Genomic DNA, 22415 nt, shown 5'->3' with positions numbered 1-22415 from the left:
TGAATGATTTTTTAAAGTAGTTTTTTTTAAAAACAAAATATTAGACATGAATGATTCTAAGCTAAAAATGACAGACAATTCAAAAAATATTATTACCTTCGTTTTATGGCTGGGTTGAAACAAATCGGTTGCACGACGTCTGTAAGGGGTTTCCAGGGTAAAACGGACAAATTAAAATTAGTTCGGGGGCTGAATGCGTCATGAATCTGCTATGGCAGCATATAGACATATTGTTCTATCAAACACAACAGTTATTTTGGCTTAAAATACAGCAGTTTCTTTTAAAGAGGAGTGCAAGAGCAGAAACTGCTTTTTCAGTCTTGTCTGTGTTTTCCGCCATATATATATATATATATATATATATATATATATATATATACAGTGGTACCTCTACATACGAAGTTAATCCGTTCCAGGACCTTGTTTGTAAGTCGAAATGGTCGTATGTCGAGCAGGATTTTCCCATTGGAATACATTATAATTCCATTAATTCGTTCCACAGCCCCAAAACCTGCACTAAATCCTTAAAAAATACTGCTGGTGCTATTACAAATGGCAATTACACGTAGCAAAACAAATAAATTATAAATCAAAATTGGAATAATGTAATAAAAAGAATAATAATAATTCCTGTAATAGTGTAACGAATCGGGTTCTAATAAGGCGGACGTTTTTTTGTGTACCTGAACGCACCGCGGGGCTCACGTGCCAGAGACGGACCGGTGAGCTTGAGTTTCACTTTCACTTTGAATGTTCTCTTGAGAACACCGTCAATTGCGGCAGACAGCAGGCGTTTTGTGTTGAATAACACCGTCAATTGCGGCAGACAGGAGGCGTTTTGTGTTGAATAAGTTGTGAAAGAAATGATGAAAGCTGGCGATTTCTTTGGAGACAATAAGAATTGTCAGCTTAATTTATAAAGACTGGCGAACGATGGTCGGAGGAGGACCGTGGAGATGTATTGTTGAGCCATTTCACGGATGCCCACCCCACGCTCATATTTTTCTGTCATTTGCATCTTCATTTCGAAGGTAAGCATCAACTTTTTCCTTGTTTCACCACCTGTACCAACCTTTTCTGAAACCTGTGTTGATTTGTCACACAAGAAAATCCGCCGTGCATTCGTCTGCGGTGCTGCCATTGTCGTCGTATTTCGAGCATGTCGTCGGATGTAGAAACAAATGGCGAGTCAAATTTTACGTCGGATGTCGAAAAGTTCGTGTGTCGAAGCGATCGTATGTAGAGGTACCACTGTGTATATTATATATAAATCGACTCGCCCACCCGGGCGGTATGATCTCTCCTTTCAAGCTCGGGTGTGCTGTTAATGGACTTCTGTACTTGTTACAGGTTGTCCAGAACAGGGGTGCCCAAGTCTGGTCCTCGAGAGCTCCTATCCAGCTTGTTTTCTATGTCTCCCTCCTTTAACACACCTGAATCAGATAATCAGCTCCTCAGCAAGCTCTGCAAGAACCTGATAACAATCCTGATTATTTGATTCAGGTGTGTTGGAGGAAAGAGACATGGAAAACAAGCTGGATAGGGGCTCTCGGGGACCGGAATTGGGCACCCCCTGGTCCAGAATGAACACAATTGTGCAATTGGCTCAAAGTTGGCCTCAAGGGTGGTCTGTCACAGCCTCAATAAGTTTGCAACAAAGGCTCTTAGTGTGGTGTTAACCTTGTACCGCTTCAGGCATTCCAGGATCCATGTATGCGGCATTGAGTCATAGGCTTTCTGGTTATCAATCCAAGCAGCGCACAGGCTTGTCTGTCTGGTTTTACAGTCTCGGGCGACAGTTCTGTCCCCCTTTAGTTTCTCTACCGTAACATACCTGAATCATTCAGGTGTGTTGGAGGAGGGAAACATTGAAAGCACAGTAGGAGAAGTGGCCCCGAGGTGAACCCTGGCCTAGGTTCTTTTACTTTCATTGCAGATTCTTTACAATTAGCAGTAACAGTTCATAAAAGTACACAACATTGTGAAATGAATCAGGATTGAACAATATGAGGAGAAAAAATAAAGTATTTTTGCCAGATCATCGTGGCCAAGGATCACGCGATCTAACTTCATCTAAATTCATATTCATTCATTCCATATCAAATGAGCCAGTTCTTTTCAAAATAGTTTACATAAGGAACCAACAAAACACATGTAGAGCACCAAAACTGATAATCCTCAACAGGATTTGAGGAAGGTCTACAGAATACAGCATCGTTTTTTTCACTAGTTTGGATTCTTATGTGTGGTATTAAGGTTTTCCTTAGAGAGAATATTTGACCACAAGTTGAGATGGAAAAGGTAATTCTCCAGTGTGGGTTCTTGTGTGTCTTGTTAGTTTTCCTTTTGAAGAGAATCTCTGACCACAAGCTGAGCAGGAAAAAGGCTTTTCACCAGTGTGGGTTCTTTCGTGACTTTGTAAGTTTTGCTTTCGAGGGAATCTTTGACCACAAACTGCGCAGGAAAAAGGCTTTTCTCCAGTGTGGATTCTTGTGTGTATTTTCAAGTGTTCCATTCGACTGAATCTTTGACCACAAATTAAACAGGAAAAAGGTTTTTCTCCGGTGTGGATTCTTGAGTGTATTTTTAAGTAGCCCTTGTGACTGAATCTTTGGCCACAAACTGAGCAGGAAAAAGTTTTTTCTCCCGTGTGGGTTCTTGTGTGTATTTTCAAGTGTTCCTTTTGAGTGAATCTTTGACCACAAACTGAGCAGGAAAAAGGTTTTTCGCCAGTGTGGGTTCTTGTGTGTATTTTCAAATGTTCCTTTTGAGTGAATCTTTGACCACAAGCTGCACAGACGAAAGGTTTTTCACCAGTGTGGGTTCTTTCGTGTGTTTTTAATCCTTTCTTTTGAGTGAATCCTTGACCACAAACTGAGCAGGAAAAAGATTTTTCACCCGTGTGGGTTACGGCATGTGTTTTTAAGTGACTCTTGCGACTGAATCTTTGGCCACAAACTGAGCAGGCAAAAGGTTTTTCTCCAGTGTGGTTTATTGTGTGTCGTTTTAGGCTTCCCTTTTGTGAGAATCTTTGGCCACAAACTGAGCAGGAAAAAGGTTTCTCTCCAGTGTGGGTTCTTGTGTGTTTTGTTATGTCTGTTTTTGAAGAGAATCTTTTGCCACAAACTGGGCAGGAAAAAGGTTTTTCTCCAGTGTGGGTCCTTGTGTGTTTGTTTAGGTTTCCCTTTTCAGAGAATCTTTGGCCACAAACTGCGCAGCAAAAAGGTTTTTCTCCAGTGTGGCTCATCATATGCCTACGACAACTATACTTATTAATAAAGGTTTTCACACACCGAGAGCATTTGCGTGTGTCGTCACTGTTCTTATGACTTTCATCATCACTGTCTGACATGGCGTCTTCGCTATCTGATAGTGGAGCGGTGAAACTGTCCACTTGCAATCCTTCTGTTAAGCTGCTGCTGCCGTTTGGAGGCCCTGCTCTTCTGCTGGTCTCACTCAGGCCCTCTTCACTCTTCAAAGGCTCATCAGTTGGCCTGGTGATATCATTTTCCTCTTTAACTTTTGGCTGTACATCTAGCGTAAGCTCCATCTCTTCCCTTTTAATTGGAAGTTGCTCATCTCTCTCTTGCCGTTGAGGGTTGTCTGGCTCTTCCTTTTTCATTTGCGGGTACTCAACTTCCTCTTTAATGCCAGGAGACTCCAGATCCTGCCGCTCAAGACCAAGATACTTTCTGAAACCTGCAAGACACAAGACAAACTATAAACTAACATGTTGGATGAACATTTTTAAAAATCATGGAAAGTATTTCCACCTGATTAAATGGCTCCTTTCCAAATTTAAGCACGAGTATTAATTATTGTTAGATAAGGGCTATTATGAATTCTTAGAATGTTAATTAAAAGTATTTCCACCTGATTACCGTATATTTCGGACTATAGGTTCATACTACAGGTCTTAAGGTCGATTTCTTCATGTTTTTCCGACTTGAGTCAGGTATTAACTTGACGGTCTGAACGGGATAAGTCGCATAGAAGTGGACCATTTTAAATCCGATCTGAGTCACTTTCGTGTGTGGTTCAAGTCCGATCTTGGCCACATTTTTTCAGAACGTGACTGGCGGTCTGAACTGTCGAGACTCCCAAATCGGAATTCATGCAGCAATTACGTCAGCAAAGAGCAAGAGGCACGGAGGACGGTAGCCATGTAGGCATTAGCGCCAAGCTTGAACTCTGCTTTTAAGCACAAAGCGGGCTTGACCACAGTCCAAAAAAATATGAAATGAAGAAAAGAATAAGCCTTACAATTTTCGATTTTCATTCTTTGCGCTGAATGAGCAATATTTCATTATTGCACACATGGCCGAATCGGGGCAAACTGACGCACCCACGTCATTTCATGCACACACATCAAGGCTCATGTGTGTGCGTGTATGCGTTCTATCAGTCCATATGAACTTTTAATATAAGGCTAAATGGGGATTGTTAATGCTTGTTATTTGTGTCCTCTTTTTGGAAATCAAAATACGATCACTCTGGAATGACATACAGCTAGAATGTGTAATTTGTTTTGATGCTTCGGCGCATGTGGGTCTCTTTGCTGAGCGCATCTTGGACTGTGAATTTGTGCGCATGCGTGATACTTGAACGATCTCAATGGACAAAGGCAGTCTGAACAGGCACGCCAAAAAAACTGTCTAAGGAATTGGGGTTCAGTGACAAATTTGCCGGCTGTATAAAATTGACCTAATCCTCCAGTCATAGAAGATGCAGCAACTTTAATTGGTTTGATGAACTTTATTTACAGTTGTTTCCATCCTTTGTGCCTTTGATTGCATCTGGACATTATCGTGAGTGTGTGGTTTGTGTATCTAAAAGAAATAAAGGAAAACATCAGTAAACTTATTATGGTAAAATAAACATGTACAATTCACAATACAATGAATTGAATGAATTCCATCCTAAAACGAACGAGGCGTTGTACAAAAAATGACCACTAGATGTCCGCGTTGGACAAGTAATGAACCATCAATAATGAATGGCAATTCCCACATAGATCCCAATCACATGACGTCACAACTCCGCCCCCCTGACTGGTGCCGCCATATTGTCCGCCAGCTCATCGTGTTTACATATTACCGCTACGTACATTCCTCCGATAGACCCCACTCACCAACGTCACACAATGACGTGTCGCTGTATCCGGCCACCATATTGTCCGTCATTGTTTATCCGTATTCTCAATGGTTTCAATTTGTCGTGCAATTTATAGTGCAATTCATGGAAGCCCTGGTGCTTTCAGACGCTGTAAACTCATTGAATGCGTTGCATTAAAGGCGTTATGTGGAAAAGCTTCAGTCTATCCATTCGCCAGATCCATATTTGATGCCTAAATCGATATTTTTCGACCCGCCGTCTTCGCAGTCTCTGCTTGACATCTGCTACCCTGATATCTACAACTATCTTGTCCACAGAAACTCAGCCTATTCTCACGAAACTTTGAAAAACTTTAAGAGCAGCACTCTAAGCAACATTACCCAGTGTGAACCTTTACTTTCAATTTTCTAAAATGGCGACAATCAATTAAAAAAAAAAAAGTTGACTGCGATGGCCGACGCTTCAAGGATAGGTGGATATTGGACTATTTCTTCAATACAATACGCAACAACTGTGTCTGCCTCATTTGCAAAGAGACAGTCACTGTTTTAAAAGAGTTCAATGTGACGCGATATTACCAAACGAGACACGCTGACATGTACGACATTACAAGGAAGATACGCAGCGAGAAATTATAGCAACTTGAAGCTAGTTTAATTTCACAGCAGCAGTATTTCGCAAGAGCCCGAGTGTCGAAAGAGAACGCCACAAAGGCGAGATTATTGAAATTATGAATTTTAAAAAATAATAATGAAGCAAATGTGACACACAGAAGGGCTTGCTAAAAATTGTTTAAATATATTGTTCTACGTAAATCAGCCAAGGTAGCCCCCACATTTTTACCACACCAAATCTGGCCCCCTTTGCAAAAAGTTTGGACACCCCTGTTTAACTGATGATCCGTAGACGAGGCCAGCTTCTTTCACTTGGTACCAGCTAAATATTATTCAAGAAATAATGATGGCGGAAGAAATAAACATCTTCAATTTGAAACTGTATGTTGTTGGCGATTAGCCTCGGAATGATCTAAATTGTGGTTGTCAACCCGAAACCCTCAAAATATATATTAAATGCATCTTACCAGATATAAAATGACTACTACATAGTCTGTGGTGATCGTTTTGTGCCCAGTTTTCTCGTCGAATTGCAGCAGTCCATCTCGCTCTCCTCTCTGGGTCTCTCGGAATACGGTAGAACTTCAAGTCTCTCCGTCTATCTTCTCTGTTACTGCAACCAACCGCCACACACGCCTTCACCAGTTTGATTATTAATGTTAATGAGCAGAAAAACACACCATAATAGGAGGAATTTACGTAGCGGTAACGCGTAAACACGACGAGCAGACGGACAATATGGCGCGGAGGCGTGGTTGTGACGTCATGTGAGTGGGGTCTATTACTGCGTTTTTCTGCTTGTCTAAGGAATCACCGCCTAGTAAACGAACCCAAAAACCTTCCTGAAAATCGTTAACATTGATTAATCAAAATGGTGAAGGGATGTGTGGCGGTTGGTTGCAGTAACAGAGAAGATAAACGGTCATTTTAGTAGTTGCTGTGTGCCCATTGTTAAAAGGGCAAATCTCGAAAGCAGCACGGTTTGTTTATCTCGGTCCATGATGCGTTTGTGTCGATAGCCGTTAGACAGCGGCGAAAACTATGGAGATAGAATAGTGCCAAAAGAAGTGAGGTTGTAAAATGAAAATTATCCCTGTAAAATGACCAATTTTAACTAAAAAACACTTGTATTTCCAACATGAAAAAAAATCGAAGGAATAAATTGTTCTACAGGTTGGTTTTTGCTGTTTGCAAGTATTTTTTTTTTTTTGTTCTACAGGTGTTTTTTCCTCACTACGGGTTAAAAATTACCAATTACAAGTGCACAAGTTTTGTCACATTCTTGTCGAGTTTTATGAGCCAAAAAAGATACTCGTAACCTAGTTTTAAAATTAAAAAAATACCTGTAAAATGACTAATTTTAACGTGTAAAACCCAAACAAAATTTCTACAAGTGTTTTTTTTTTTCCGTTTACAAGTGTTTTTTTCTGTTCTACGGGTGTTTTTACTTTGCTACAGGTTAAAAACCACCAATTACAAGTGCACGAGTTTTGTCTCCCCCTTGTCGCGTTTTCAGAGACAAAAGTCACTTGTAACCACAGACGAAAACTACTTGTACATCGAAATAATCTGTTGTGAAACACAAACACAAAAATATCATTCCAAGTCGTGGTCAAAAAAAGACGTTAAGAACACAATCTAGTGAATAGTTCTTCGTGTTTTTTTGAATGATCTACAAGTGTTTTCTGAGCATGTACAAATAGATTTCGGGGTAAACATGTGAGCCTAAATTCTAACCAATCAGAACGGCGATTGTTCAGGAGGAGGGCGGGACACACTATTGCCAACCTACTGTCTGCTGCTGCTTCCTCTTCCATATTACGGCAGATGATAGAAATGGCGAAACACCTTAGGTATGGAGTTTACTTTGTTTTCTCTTGGGTGTCATGTACTAAAAGGATTTTTCAAGCTAATATAATCCCTATTTAAATATCAGTTTATTTTGCATTTAAAATAGGGCACAAAAATCGATGGCGAGCCAATTACCTACGGTTAGCAATGTTGACTTTGTGTGTTGAGTTGATACAGTGTTACAAGCATAGGAAGAACTCGAAAGAAATGACAGGAATAACGACAGCGCGTACCGTCGCCAATGTGATAGATTCCGGAAAACTAGAGATATTATCGTTTTAATTTGATAGTATATAATTTTTTTTTTGTGCATGAGTGAACAGTACAGGGCATTAATGCTATTGGAACGGGGCGTCATTTCTTTATATACAGCAAGTCGGAATTGGCTAATTTGGTTTTGTTTTTTAGCCGTAAAATGTTAACATAAAAGATCATTGTGCAATAATATTTCATATAGATGGCCTTGTGCTGAGAAAGTATAGCAAGCAAGACACGCAGGGCACGGTAGATTTTTACATGGTATAGATTATAATATGTATATAAATAATCAAAAATATAAACGTCCAAGAAAATCCTCAGTTAGAACGCTGATCTTACAAATGTAATGCTTTATGTTACATATGCAACCATTTTGTTTGACTTTACATTTGGCAATCAGCAATTGCAAATTAAAATATTCTGAATTACAATAATTTGTTATACAGATGATGACCAACCATTGTATATGTCATGTTGGGATCGTTTCATTTAAAGAATTTTTTTTTCCCCATATATTGCCATAGACTTCACCATCTCATTGTAAAGTCTATGATATTGCCTAGGTATGCGATCGGGATTCAAAATCAGGTGAACTCGCACTTGGGTGCAAAAATATGCGATTGAGACATCTCTAATTGTAATCTTGCAATTGAAAAGTTACCTTAAAATAGTTTCAATTTATATAATTTGTTCATTACCTTCACAGATCCTCAAGACACATTGGAACAATTGGTGAAATTCTCAGTTGGCTGGGAGATTCCATTGGAAGATATGCAAGTGGAGATAGTTGAAGCAGAGCATCCCACATCTTCAACTCGCCTCCCTTTCCTACGATTGCCCAGTCACTACACTACTCAATTTGAGGACTTTAAACAGAGTTCGAAGTATTGCAGTGCATCAGTAGACCATGTATTTTGGAATTATAGCGTATTGCTTTTGTATAACTGAGTATTAAACCTAAACAAAAGAGGAAAAAAATGCGACTACGACATTTAAGTCGTAGTATTAGTACAAGAAAAAACGTCATAACATTACAACTTATAAAGTCATGTATTGCAATATTAAGAGGATAATCTCGTGGTCCTATTTTTTAAAAATTAGTTTTGACCTGTCGTACTAGACCAGGGGTGCCCAAGTCCAGTCCTTGAGAGCCCCTATCCAGCTTGTTTTCCCATGTCTCCCTCCTTTAACACACCTAGATCAAATGATCAGCTCATCAGCAAGCTCTGCAGGAGCCTGATAATGGTCCTGATTATTTGAGTCAGGCGTGTTGGAAGGAGACATGGAAAACAAGCTGGATAGGGGCTCTCAAGGACCTAGATCAAATGATCAGCTCATCAGCAAGCTCTGCAGGAGCCTGATAATGGTCCTGATTATTTGAGTCAGGCGTGTTGGAAGGAGACATGGAAAACAAGCTGGATAGGGGCTCTCAAGGACTGGACTTGGGCACCCCTGTACCAGACTGCTTTTGCTAGGGTGCTGATCTTCTTCAAATATTTGACAATGGTAAAACAGTAAACTTGTTACATGTTCCTTGTTCAGTATGGAGGTCCAAAGCCACCAACATTTAAATTTTTACCTAGATGTATTTCCATATATTTCATCTTTGAATCTTATGTTTCAATCATTGTCGTTTTAATATGCACTTTTATTTTTCCTTCATTTTTAATTTTTGCAGCCGTGGTCCTCCATAGTACAAATGTTCCAAGAATTGCTAATGAAAAATGTTGAAATAAAATGTTCAAAAGGTACGTCATGTTTCCCCCAATTTAAAGGCCGTTTAATGAAATTATACACATTCAATGTACATGCATTACAGTGTCATAAAAAATGTCTGCACCAAGATTACTTGATGTTAGTGGGTCCAAAGCAGCAGTCAATCAAGCATGTTCTGCAGTCGTGAATTGGCATTCAATATGTGGTATGAAAATTCCAGAGTTTGGCTCACGTCTCCCCACTCAATCCGGAATCTGTAGATCCTGTTAAAATATAATGCACCAATTTGAGCAATAACACAAGAGGTAATACTGCATATGAGCATTGTGACATGGTTAAGTTGAAAGCAAAGTGCCAAAGACAGTCATAATAAAATTCAGTGCATAATCATGACAGTCATATAGTTTATACACAAAAGTTTAATATTTACCAAGGAAATCATTCTTTGTCAATGATTTATTTTGCTTTACTTGCATTATTGAGTTGCAAACTAATACACTTGCCAGGCAATGTTTAATGAATGCAGAAGAACAGTAGAACACCTGTGTGTGAAAAAGCTTAGCTAGTTACGGTACACGTCGTCGTTAGCTACTTTCTATCAAATCTTTTTCCAACTTCTTCCCATCCTTCGCGTACGTGTCACCCAGCACCTTACCAAGTTGCTGTCCGTGGCCATGAAAGGCAACATAGCTAACCGTGGCTAACTGGCTCGACATCAATTTTCGTGCCCTTCTTTAAATGCAAAATCAACTGATATTGAAATTGGGATAACATTCGCTTGAAAAATCCTTTTAGTACATGACACCCAAGAGAAAACAAAGTAAACTCCTTACCTAAGGCGTTTCGCCATTTCTATCACCTGCCGTAATATGGAAGAGGAAGCAGCAGCAGCCAGCAGGTCGCAATGGTGTGTCCCGCCCTCCTCCTGAACAATCGCCGTTCTGATTGGTTAGAATTTAGGCTCACATGTTTACCCCGAAATCTATTTGTACATGCTCAGAAAACACTTGTAGATCATAAAAAAAAAAAAAAACACGAAGAACTATTCACTAGATTGTGTTCTTCACGTCTTTTTTTGACAACGACTTGGAATGATATTTTTGTGTTTGTGTTTTACAACAGATTATTTCGATGTACAAGTAGTTTTTTTCATCTGTGGTTACAAGTGACTTTTGTCTCTGAAAACGCGACAAGGGGGAGACAAAACTCGTGAGGTTGTAATTGTTGGTTTTCAACCTGTAGCAAAGAAAAAACACCCGTAGAACAAAAAAATCACTTGTAAACGGAAAAAAAACTTGTAGAAATTTTTTTTACATTGTGTTTTTTTCATGTTTATTTCACAACGCAAAATTTGGAAATACAAGTTGTTTTTTTTTGTTTTACAAGTTCAAATTAGTCATTTTACAGGTATTTTTAAATTTATTTTAAAACTAGGTTACGAGTATCTTTTTTGGCTCATAAAACTCGACAAAAATATGACAAAACTTGTGCACTTGTAATTGGTCATTTTTAACCAGTAGTGAAGAAAAAACACCTGTAGAACAAAAAAAAAATACTTGCAAACAGCAAAAAACAACCTGTAGAACAATTTATTCCTTCGAATTTTTTTCATGTTGGAAATACAAGTGTTTTTTAGTTAAAATTGGTCATTTTACAGGGATAATTTTCATTTTACAACCTCACTTCTTTTGGCACTATTGTATCTCCATCGAAAACATCAATATGATGCCAACACGATCGCAGACATCATCAGCCGGAGACTATTAAGCTCGTCGCCACGGTTGCGCAGCAAGAAGGTGAGCGCAACAACAGGTGTTGTGCCAAAAAATAGCCGCCCTGCGTGAAATGTCCTCCCTGACGGGAGCGCCCACACGGAAACGACTTTCTTGTACCGTGGATTTGTATTATTTTACTCTGCTTGAACTAATAAATATCATACCTGTGTGATTGTCATTGGGATATGGTCGTGAAAACCTGTAGACTAATACATTTCTGTTCAAAGATGGTTATGTGGCCCAGTCCACGATTTGTTACTAAAATACATTACTAATATTTTGTGTAATTTAATTGTTTAAAACTGATCTTACGGTCGTAAATCCATTATTGTAATGCGTCCATGAAAACATTTGATGATAACGCGTTATAAATAACCGATCCCGGCAGGGGGTCATAGGTGAGGGTAAGGAACGTAGATCGACTGGTAAATCGAGAGCTTCGCCTTTTGGCTCAGCTACTTCTTCACCACAACGGACCGGTGCAGAGTCCGCATCACTGCAGACGCTGCACCGATCCGCCTATCAATCTCCAAGATACTTGAACTCCTCCACTTGGGGCAGGATCTCATCCCTGACCCGGAGAGGGCATGCCACCCTTTTCCGGCTGAGGACCATGGTCTCGGATTTGGAGGTGCTGATCTTCATCCCAACCGCTTCACACTCAGCTGCAAACCGCCCCAGTGAGAGTTGGAGGTCACGGCTTGATGAAGCCAACAGCACCACATCGTCTGCAAAAAGCAGAGATGCAATGCTGAGGCCACCAAACCGGACACCCTCAACGCTTCGGCTGCACCTAGAAATTCTGTCCATAAAAATTATGAACAGAATCGGTGACAAAGGGCAGCCTTGGCGGAGTCCAATCCTCACTGGGAACGAATTCGACTTACTGCCGGCAATGCGGACCAGACTCTTGACACCGGTCGTACAGGGACCGAACAGCCCTTACCAAGGGGCTCGGTACCCCGTATTCCCGGAGCACCCTCCACAGGACTCCCCTAGGCACACGGTCGAACGCCTTCTCCAAATCCACAAAACACATGTAGACTGGTTGGGCGAACTCCCATGCACCCTCGAGGACCCTGCCGAGGGTGTAGAGCTGGTCCACTGTTCCACGGCCGGGACGAAAACCACACTGCTCCTCCTGAATCCGAGATTCGACTTCCCGACGGACCCTCCTCTCCAGCACCCCTGAATAGACTTTACCGGGGAGGCTGAGGAGTGTGATCCCTCTATAATTGGAACACACCCTCCGGTCCCCCTTTTTAAAAAGGGGGACCGCCACCCCGGTCTGCCAATCCAGAGGCACTGTCCCCAATGTCCACGCGATGTTGTAGAGGCGTGTCAGCCATGACAGCCCTACAACATCCAGAGCCTTTAGGAACTCCGGGCGGATCTCATCTACCCCCGGGGCCTTGCCACCGAGGAGATTGAAGAGCCCACCTCAGAGTCCCCAGACTCTGCTTCCTCAAAGGAAGGCGTGTCGGTGGAATTGAGGAGGGCTTCGAAGTATTCTCCCCACCGACTCACGACGTCCCGAGTCGAGGTCAGCAGTACACCATCTTCACTATACACAGTGTTAATGGTGCACTGCTTTCCTCTCCTCAGACGCCGGATGGTGGACCAGAATATCCTCGAAGCCGTCCGAAAGTCGTTTTCCATGGCCTCGCCGAACTCCTCCCATGTCCGAGTTTTTGCCTTGGCGACCGCCGAAGCTGCAGTCCGCTTGGCCAGCCGGTACCTGTCAGCTGCCTCCGGAGTCCCAAAAAGGCCCGATAGGCCTCCTTCTTCAGCTTGACGGCATCCCTTACCACTGGTGTCCACCAGCGGGTTCGGGGATTGCCGCCACGACAGGCACCAACCACCTTACGGCCACAGCTCCGATCGGCCGCTTCAACAATGGAGGTGCGGAACATGGTCCACTCGGACTCAATGTCCCCCACCTCCCCCGGGACAAGGGAGAAGTTCTGCCGGAGGTGGGTGTTGAAGCCCTTTCTGACAGGGGATTCTGCCAGACGTTCCCAGCAGACCCTCACAATACGTTTGGGCCTGCCAGGTCTGACCAGCATCTTCCCCCACCATCGGAGCCAACACACCACCAGGTGGTGATCAGTTGACAGCTCCGCCCCTCTCTTCAACAAAAACATGAAAAAAGAACGCTCAACTCAAGACTGGAATGATGTTTATAATGCAACTAATGTGAATGCTGCTTATCGGTGCTTTATGAATACAATACAACACCTCTTTGATAAGCACTGCCCAAAGAAAAAGTTTCTCACCAAAAGAATGATAAACAAACCTTGGATGACTAAAATGCTTATCAACGCTTGCAAAAAGAAAACAAACCTTTACAGGGCGTTTATCTCTAAAAACACAACTGAAATGCAGGACAAATTCAAAAAATACAGAAATAAACTCAACTCCATCCTGCGTGCTTGTAAAAAACAATTCTATTGCAATTTACTGGAAGACAACAAAAACTACACTTCTAAACTATGGAAAATTCTAAACGGGATGATAAAAAGAAATAGGGAGTCAGGGAAATCTTACCCTGAGTTCTTCTATGGAGATAACCGTGAGATGAGAAGCAAAGAGGAGATTGCTAACAAATTCAATGAATTCTTTGTAACTGTTGGGCCTAAATTAGCAGAGAACATTCCCCCTGTAACTACTCATATGCGCCCTGACCCCATTCTAAAATCCATGTTTTTGGAACCAATCCTGACAACTGAGGTAAAGAATCTATTTATGCAGTGCGACAACAAAGATTCCACCGACCTCCAGGAAATTGACATGACACTCATTAAAAGCATTCATAATGAAATTCTACTCCCCATAACTCATATTTTTAATACATCTTTTGAGACTGGAATCTTCCCTGATGAAATGAAAATTGCTCAAGTTATCCCAATATTCAAAGGTGGGAACCCACATGAGTTCAAACACTATAGACCTATCTCCATCCTGCCTCAGCTATCGAAAATTCTTGAAAAACTCTTCAACAATCGACTTGACAAATACATTGCAAAACATCATTTATTATATGATAGCCAATACGGGTTTAGAAAAAAACACTCCACGGCGCAGGCCCTAGCAGAGTCTATAGAACTGATCACAGATGCTGTTGACCGAAAAGAATACTCAGTGGCCATTTTCCTGGACTTAAAAAAAGCCTTCAATACTGTTAACCATAATATCCTACTGGACAAACTAGAGAGACTTGGAATGAGAGGCATCGTTCTAAACTGGGTGAGAAGCTACCTGGAAAGTCGCTCGCAATATGTTACATATGATGGGTGCAGATCGTCTACACGCCTAATTACATGTGGCGTGCCCCAAGGTTCCGTCCTGGGACCGAAACTATTCATCCTATACATAAATGACTTGCATCAAGCATCTAAACGACTAAAAATGGTACTTTTTGCGGACGACACCAACATCTTTTGTTCTGGAAAAGACCCACAGAGTCTGTCTATACAAATAAATGCAGAACTAGCTAAACTGCAAAAATGGTTCGATGCAAATAAATTATCTCTGAACCTCAAGAAAATTAAATACATTGTATTTGGAAGAAAAGGTCTGAATAAGAACCTTAACATACAAATAAATAATGTTGTGATACAAAGAGTACAACAACACCTAGTATTAGGTATAGTTCTTGATCACCGCCTAACTTCGAAGCCACATGTAGAGAAATTACGCAACAAGCTCGCTAGGAGCATCTCGATTCTCTTTAGAGTTCAAAACATGCTAGATACGAGGGCTCTCCAAACCCTATACTGCGCACTCATTCTGCCACATCTCAATTACTGCCTAGAGATTTGGGGACGTACTTATGCAACTCTCCTAAGCCCACTCTTTATCCTTCAAAAAAAAAGCCATCAGAATTATTCATGGAGCACCGTTCAGAGCACATACCAATGAACTTTTTATCAAGTCCGAGCTATAAAAATTTCACGACCTGGTTAATTACAAAATAGCTCAAATGATGTATAAGGCCAACACAAACAGTCTCCTGACTAACCTGCAAGCATTGTTCCAACAAAGAGAATCCTCCTACGATCTGAGAGTAAGCAGAATGTTTTCCTACCAGACCATTAGGACTACAATGAAATTGTTCTCGATTGTAAACACTGGGGCTCGCCTATGGAATACATGTGATGCAGCGCTAACGAATATAACTTCATTGAGTTTCTTCAAAAAAATGTATAAACAAGATATAATAAAACAGTACATTGACCAAACTCAACTGTAAAACGCACACACATCACAGATAAGATGTTCTCGCAGCAAAGGATGATTAAATGTCAGGGTCAAAAAATAAGACATGACACTTGCTTAGGACATGCCCTTCAGCAAAATCACACTACTGAACTGCCATTGCAACGTGCGTGCTGAGTTTAATCCTGAGACAAAATGGAACTGGTAGATTGGGCACTGAGTTCTATGGATAAAATATTTTATACGATGAGACCGACATCCAGCCAACGCCCATGTCCTGCCAGCACCTTCACGTCTGGTTATGTGGAGGATGCCTAGGGTAAATGGAGGCCGTTATGCCTAACGTCCCTCCAGATAGAAGACGCTGAGGACCTGTATATCTTCGGCTCTCTGATGGCTCTTGCCTTCCTGTTGTTTCTTTGTGCCCTCTGGGTTCGCCGATTCTCGATGAGGATGAAGAACCAACTCCATGAGATACTGGAGGTTGCTCGTCACAACGGCGACAAATTGGCACAGGTGACGAAGGAGCAAGCAACGCTAAGTGACGCCGCTGCACGACTGGTCACAAAAATCGACGCGGAGCTGCATGATCATGAGAGACTCGCTCGGTCAAACCGGGCTAGGGATGATGACTAATCTGCTAAACCGGGCAAGGGATGATGACGACAAATCTCCTAAAGTGGATACTGCACACGCGAGCCTCCATAGCACCCCAGGCCTTCCCTCCCTTCACCTACTTGGACATGAACTGATACAATAAACTCAAATTGACTATATGCGAAATTTCCAATCAATGACTTTTGAACGAAATGCGTTAGACTATGACTGGACAGATACACAATATGCTGTTTGTGCGACCCGGGCTGATGGGGGACGGGTTTCCGATAAGCTTTTGCTTTTCCCGTCTTCCTTGTCTGTCTTCATCTTTGTCTTTCCTTCGGGTAAACAAAATTCCACACTCTGAAAATGTTCCACACTTTGAAACTGTTAATGATTTTGATCATGATTTTGATTTTTTTTTCTGATGATGATTTGATGATGACAATGACAATAAATTCAAATTCAAGGTGAGTAATAAGATACTCACAGAACACCGAGTATGATGTGAAGTCGTCACTCTCTGATGGTCGAGCGGTGAGGTTGTCTGCTTGGAATCCTTCTTTTGAACTGCTGCTGCTGCCACTAGGAGTCTCCGCCCCTCTGCTGGCCTCACTCGGACCTCCATATTCACCCTTCACGGGCTCACCACTCCACTTGGGGATGTCCACCACCTCCACTTTAACATATGGAGGATCCTCCTCTTTAAAAGGATGAGGTCGCTGCTGCTCCTCAATGTTGGGGTTCTCAACTGTAATGAAATGCTCCTCCTGCTCCTCTTTAATGTGAACGAATTCTTCCACCACCTTCATGATGTATGGCGACTCTTCCACCTCCTCTTCTTCCATCCGAGCAGACTCCTGGCGTTCAGGACGATGCACTTGACTGACATCTGCAAGACCGTAATCAAAATGGACAAATTAAAAATAGTTCTGGGGCTTAATGCGCCATGAATCTGCAATGGCAGCATATAGACATATTGTTCGATCAAACACAACATTTCTTTTGGCTTAAAATACAGCAGTCTATTTTGAAGAGGGGTGCAAGAGCAAAAACTGCTTTTTCAGCCTTGTCTTTGTTTTCCACCATATACATATGTTTTGCAGCACGGTGGCAGAGTGGTTAGCACGTCCGCAGTTCTGAGATCAAGGGTTCAATCCTGGGCTTCGACCTTCCTATGCATGTTCTCCCTGTGTCTGCGTGAGATTTCTCTAGGTACTCCAGTTTCCCCCCCACATCCCAAAAACATGCATGGCAGGCTGATCAAACACTGCAAACTGTCCCCCTAGGTATGAGTGTGTGTGCGAATGGTTGTTCGTCTCCTAAACAATAACCAATTCAGGGTGTACCCCGCCTTGTGCCCATAGTTAGCTGGGATTGGTTCCAGCACCCCTGTGACCCTCGTGAGGATAAGCAGCTCGGAAAATGAATGAATATTTGTTTTACTGCTTAATGCTTGTACAGCCCCTCACTCTTCCTCCTGCTGCTTTTCTTGATCAGCAGTGACTTGGAGTTAGCTTAAGTTAACAATGATTGACAGGTTCCGTAGCTTTGATCTTGCCAGAGAAGCTTTGAAGCTCCACATCAAATGCCCAAATGTGTCAATCATCATTTAGCATGTTACACACTAGCGGTAGTGTACTGTGGCAACTCTTTGTGTAAGTGAGAGGCTATAGACCGCATTCACGCGATGTCACATCTCCGCCCCCTTACTTGTGCCGCCATATTGTCGGTCAGCTCATCGTGTTTACATATTACCGCTACGTACATTCCTCCTATTACTGCGTGTTTTTCTGCTTGTCTAAGGAATCACCGCCTAGTAAATGAACCCAAAAACCTTCCTGACAATCGTTAACATTAATTAATCAAAATGGTGAAGGCATGTGTGGCGGTTGGTTGCAGTAACAGAGAAGATAAACGGTCATTTGTGTGCCCATTGTTTAAAGGGCAAATCTCTAAAGCAGCACGGTTTGTTGATCTCCATCTCTCGGTCCATGATGAGTTTGTGTCGACAGCCGTCAGACAGCGGCGAAAACATCAATAGCTGTGATGCCAACATGATCGCAGACATCATCAGACGGAGACTATGAAGCTCTTCACCACTGTCGCGCAGCAAGAGGGTGTGCCGAAAAATAGCCACCCCTCGTGAAATGTCCCCCCTGACGGGAGCGCCCACACGGAAACGACTTTCTTGTACTGTGAATATGTATTATTTTACTCTGCTTGAACTAATAAATCTTGTACTAGTCTGTGAATATGTATTATTTTACTCTGCTTGAACTAATAAATGTCATACCCAGGGGTTAACTTGTGCCGGAACATGCCGGAACAGGATCCGCCACCTCTTGATTTTGGCATCCCTGTGTATGAACTAACTTTTTTTTTCTGCTGAAAGAGGAGAGTCTAATCTTTCATTTGGTGGGTTCCATATTTATATAGCAATAGAACAGAATTTTCCGGGGGCCTTGCAAAATCAGTAACTAAAATCAATTAAAAAGGCCGGGAGCGAAGGGCCTTGCTCTGGTGAAGATGGCTGGACATGAATGAGTTAAGTCTGGAAGCTGTAATAAATATTATTTGTGAAGGAAACAGTTTCCATTATGTCTTTGTTGCTACTTTCAACATGCCGAAAACTTCAAGGTAAATTGTGAAGATAATTGGAAGAAGCGACGTTTATCAGATTAATCGATTAATCGTTTCAGTCTTTGTCCGATTCATCAATTATGAAAATAATCGTTAGTTGCAGCCCTATTATTATGTCATTCATTCACATGCAAGAAAGATTTATTATTCTAGCCAATGTTGCCCACTGTTTTCTTAGTTGTACAATTTGTCTGTTTCGCAGATATCTGCTCCAGTGTTATATGTTCCATGACTATATTTACCATTGTTTCACCATTTTTCCAATTCAGCCCAAAAAAACCCCCAAAAATTAACTATCGTTTAAGTCGCCAGTAGCAGATGTTCACAGCATTAAGATCGCCAAGCAGACAAAGATTTGGAGACAATGGAATTCTGCAATTTGAAAGTGGTGAGACCTGTTGTACAGGTTCACACTGCCAAATAGCATGTAAATATTTATCCGGAGTATTCTCCTGACAGTTTGGACATTTATTGGATTGGGAAAAGACCATTTTGTACGTATTACATTGAGTTGTATGCCATATATGCAGTATTTTCAACTGGATAAATTGCAGAATGCCATTTGTAGACCTTCTAAATGTATTTTTGCAGATTTGTGTCCAGCTACTATTGTTGGACGTTACTAAAAGGTCGTTTCTCCATTTTCGATTGGTAAATGCCACATGATTCCATTGATTTCCATTATTCTCATGGAAAAAGATATGAACTAACTTTTTTCCTGCTGAAAGAAGAGAGTAATCTTTCATTTGGGGGGTACCATGTTTATACAGCAATAGAACATAATTTTCTGGGGGCCTTGCAAAATCAGTCAAAATCAGTAAAACGGCCGGGAGCGAAGGGCCTTGCTCCGGTGAAGATGGCTGGAAGTGAATGAGTTAAGTCTGGAAGCTGTAATAAATATTATTTGTGAAGGAAACAGTCATCCATTATGTCTTTGTTGCTACTTTCAACATGCCGAAAACAACTTCAAGGTAAATTGTGAAGGTAATTGGAAGCGACATTTAACAGATTAATCGTTTCATTCTTTGTCCGATTCATCGATTATGAAAATACTCGTTAGTTGCAGCCCTATTATTATGTCATTCATTCACATGCAAGAAAGAATCATTATTCTAGCTACATGAGAATAATCTAATTAAAATGCTTTACATCACATTCAAATTAGTAAGAGACGATCAAAAACAAAAACAATAAAGATAGAATAAAAATCACAAATGGGGTGCTGCATGAAGGCACTCGTCATACAGTTTGTTTCTTTAACATTTGAATTGTTATTCTGCATTCCAGAGAAGTGGGAAGTCGGATTTATCCCACTCGGATGGTACCAGTTCCGACCTCAAAGCGTTCCAAGCAAATGTAAACAACAAAGATGGCTGACCGCAACGAGGTGTTTTTTATTTTGGCCATCCAAAGACATTTTGACCTCCAGCGAACCTGCTTTCCTATAGACCCCAATCACGTGACGTCACAACTCCGCCCCCCTGATTCGTGCCGCCATATTGTCCGTCAGCTCATCGTGTTTACATATTACCGCTATGTACATTCCTCCTATTACTGCGTGTTTTTCTGCTTGTCTAAGGAATCACCGCCTAATAAACGAACCCAAAAACCTCCCTGACAATCGTTAACATTGATTAATCAAAATGGTGAAGGCATGTGTAGCGGTTGGTTGCAGTAACAGAGAAGATAAACGGTCATTTTAGTAGTTGCTGTGTGCCCACTGTTAAAGGGCAACTGAAGACCTTTCCGGATTTTGGTGTAATTTTACGAATATGAACTTTGGACGAGTTCGTCAAAACAACCATGACATTATCAACACGTAATTGCAAGGATAATTTGCGTTTTTTTTTTAGTTTTTTTGCACTCAGTTAATGGTCCCTTCGCAAACCCGGAAGTGTGACGTAGATTCCCCGATGCAACAGAGAAGACTATCCACAGCTAGCATAGCAGCAACAACGATGTCAGTGATATTTCCACCAAAGGTAACAATTCAGGATCGCTCTTTTGTGACGCTACCGATGGCAAAGGCTCCCAGGAAAGATGAACTACAATTAATCCCTACATGTTTGAACCTGAGGCGTCAGATGACGGCGATTTACTTGACACAGCAGATGTCGTCATGACGCCAATTGACAGCTTGACACTTCACGAACGGGAGAGTGAGTGGTAAGCCTAAGTTCAGCATCTTGATTTTGTTATTTGAGAGAACGCGATAACATGGTTGTATATTTTTCCATGCTCTCCACATAGCTAAAACTGGATATTAGCTAATGGGACAGCTCCTACCGATCTAAATATGGTAAAGCTAGCCCAAATGTGGCTAAATGAATGATATGTTATTGATTTTTCAAAATAAATGACAAAGCGATTTTATTTTCCAGGTGTTGCTGTAAACCGTCAAGTAATTACCCTTCCAAGAGTGCCTGTGTCGTCAGGAGATCCCAGACGTGAGAGCCAAACTTGAGGAGGCTGAAGCACTGACAGCGGCATGAATTAATAAAACCATAAATTGTAAACAACATTGACACATTTTGTTGACTGTTTAATGTATTCTATTGGTATATATTGTAATTATATTACATTCTGAAAAAAATTATTCAATAGGCCACGATAATAAATGATACCAGATTTATGTTGAATCAGCATCATCTTTCGCTGTCAGGTTGTGACGCAACATAGAAAGCTAAGTTATAGCAAGCACACAATAGCACACATCAAAGAACATAAATTTAGTAAGCAATACGAAGTTAGTAAGCAATACAACGTTAGGATAGCAACGGACTAGCGCAACATTGAAAAATGGTCATGGCAGTGGGAAATATTTATTTCTTTTCTGTAGCATTAAGTGTTCTATATACAAAGATCAATCATTATCATTAAAATATGAAGGTAACTAGATTTTTCTTTTTAAAAATGTGTACTGTATATATGACTAGTTTACGATTTCATGTCATCAAAATTTGCTACATTTATTTCTCCTAACTCATAGTCATCTGATGTCACAGACAGAAGAAATTCAGCATCTGGCAGGCCTCATAGGATCTCTTCAGTCGTCATCGCTAGACACCGCATCACTTGGCTCATTATATGACTCGACCCACTCTCTCGAATTTGGGAAACTGGGTGGGGACTGACTTGCAACGCTTTTTTCATCGTGTTGAGGTTTTCCGCCGCTTAATTCTTCCTGGTGGAGAAAAAAAAAATCACAGCAGCATGAAAATATTGGATGAATCCTAATTTTAATTTAATTAAAGATGCACCGATACCGATACTAGTATCGGCAGGGGGCGCCGATCCGGCCCGAAATGGTGGTATCGGTATCGGCGAGTACCAACAAAGACGGCGCCGATACCATTTACCGGTCAATTATTATAACATTTGACCACAGCCTTTTTCTCCTCCTGGCGCTCACTACACTCTGTCTCTGTGTTGTGTGATGACACGTGAACACCAAGCAGCTATCGCTATTGGCCTGCTCCAGACCAATGAGAGCGGGCCAATAGCCACTCCTGACCAATCAAAAGGGGGCTTTTTCATATGGACGAAAAACAAACCAGGAAATATGGCGGCGGTCGGGAAATCCCGTCGATTAAAATCAATGGCTGCATGCAAGATTTGCGGCCTGAAA

At 41.4% G+C, this 22415-nt stretch overlaps 1 protein-coding gene across 11 annotated transcripts in view; it reads right to left on the bottom strand.

The window, feature by feature from the left end:
* Positions 1–1424: 1424 nt before the first annotated feature.
* The window catches only part of LOC130906331 (gastrula zinc finger protein XlCGF57.1-like), a 33700-nt gene continuing 12709 nt past the window's right edge, over positions 1425–22415 (bottom strand). For 6 of the 11 annotated variants that reach the window (XM_057820559.1, XM_057820554.1, XM_057820553.1 and 3 more), the window contains 3 exons: positions 21197–21971; positions 16635–17036; positions 1425–3699 (listed from right to left, as the gene is read on the bottom strand). In XM_057820559.1, the coding sequence (XP_057676542.1) occupies positions 2264–3699; positions 16635–16992 (1794 nt within the window). In that variant the 5' untranslated portion in view covers positions 16993–17036; positions 21197–21971 and the 3' untranslated portion in view covers positions 1425–2263. Of the gene's footprint in view, positions 3700–4784; positions 4830–9347; positions 9818–10387; positions 10496–16634; positions 17037–21196; positions 21972–22415 lie in introns of those variants that run through there. The other 5 variants (XM_057820557.1, XM_057820560.1, XR_009061303.1 and 2 more) reach the window with 4 other exon arrangements.

This window comes from Corythoichthys intestinalis, chromosome 18 (assembly GCF_030265065.1).
Source record: "Corythoichthys intestinalis isolate RoL2023-P3 chromosome 18, ASM3026506v1, whole genome shotgun sequence".
NCBI lineage: Eukaryota > Metazoa > Chordata > Actinopteri > Syngnathiformes > Syngnathidae > Corythoichthys > Corythoichthys intestinalis.
The sequence above is the reverse complement of the archived record's forward strand: the minus strand, read 5'-3'. Positions and strand labels throughout refer to the sequence as shown.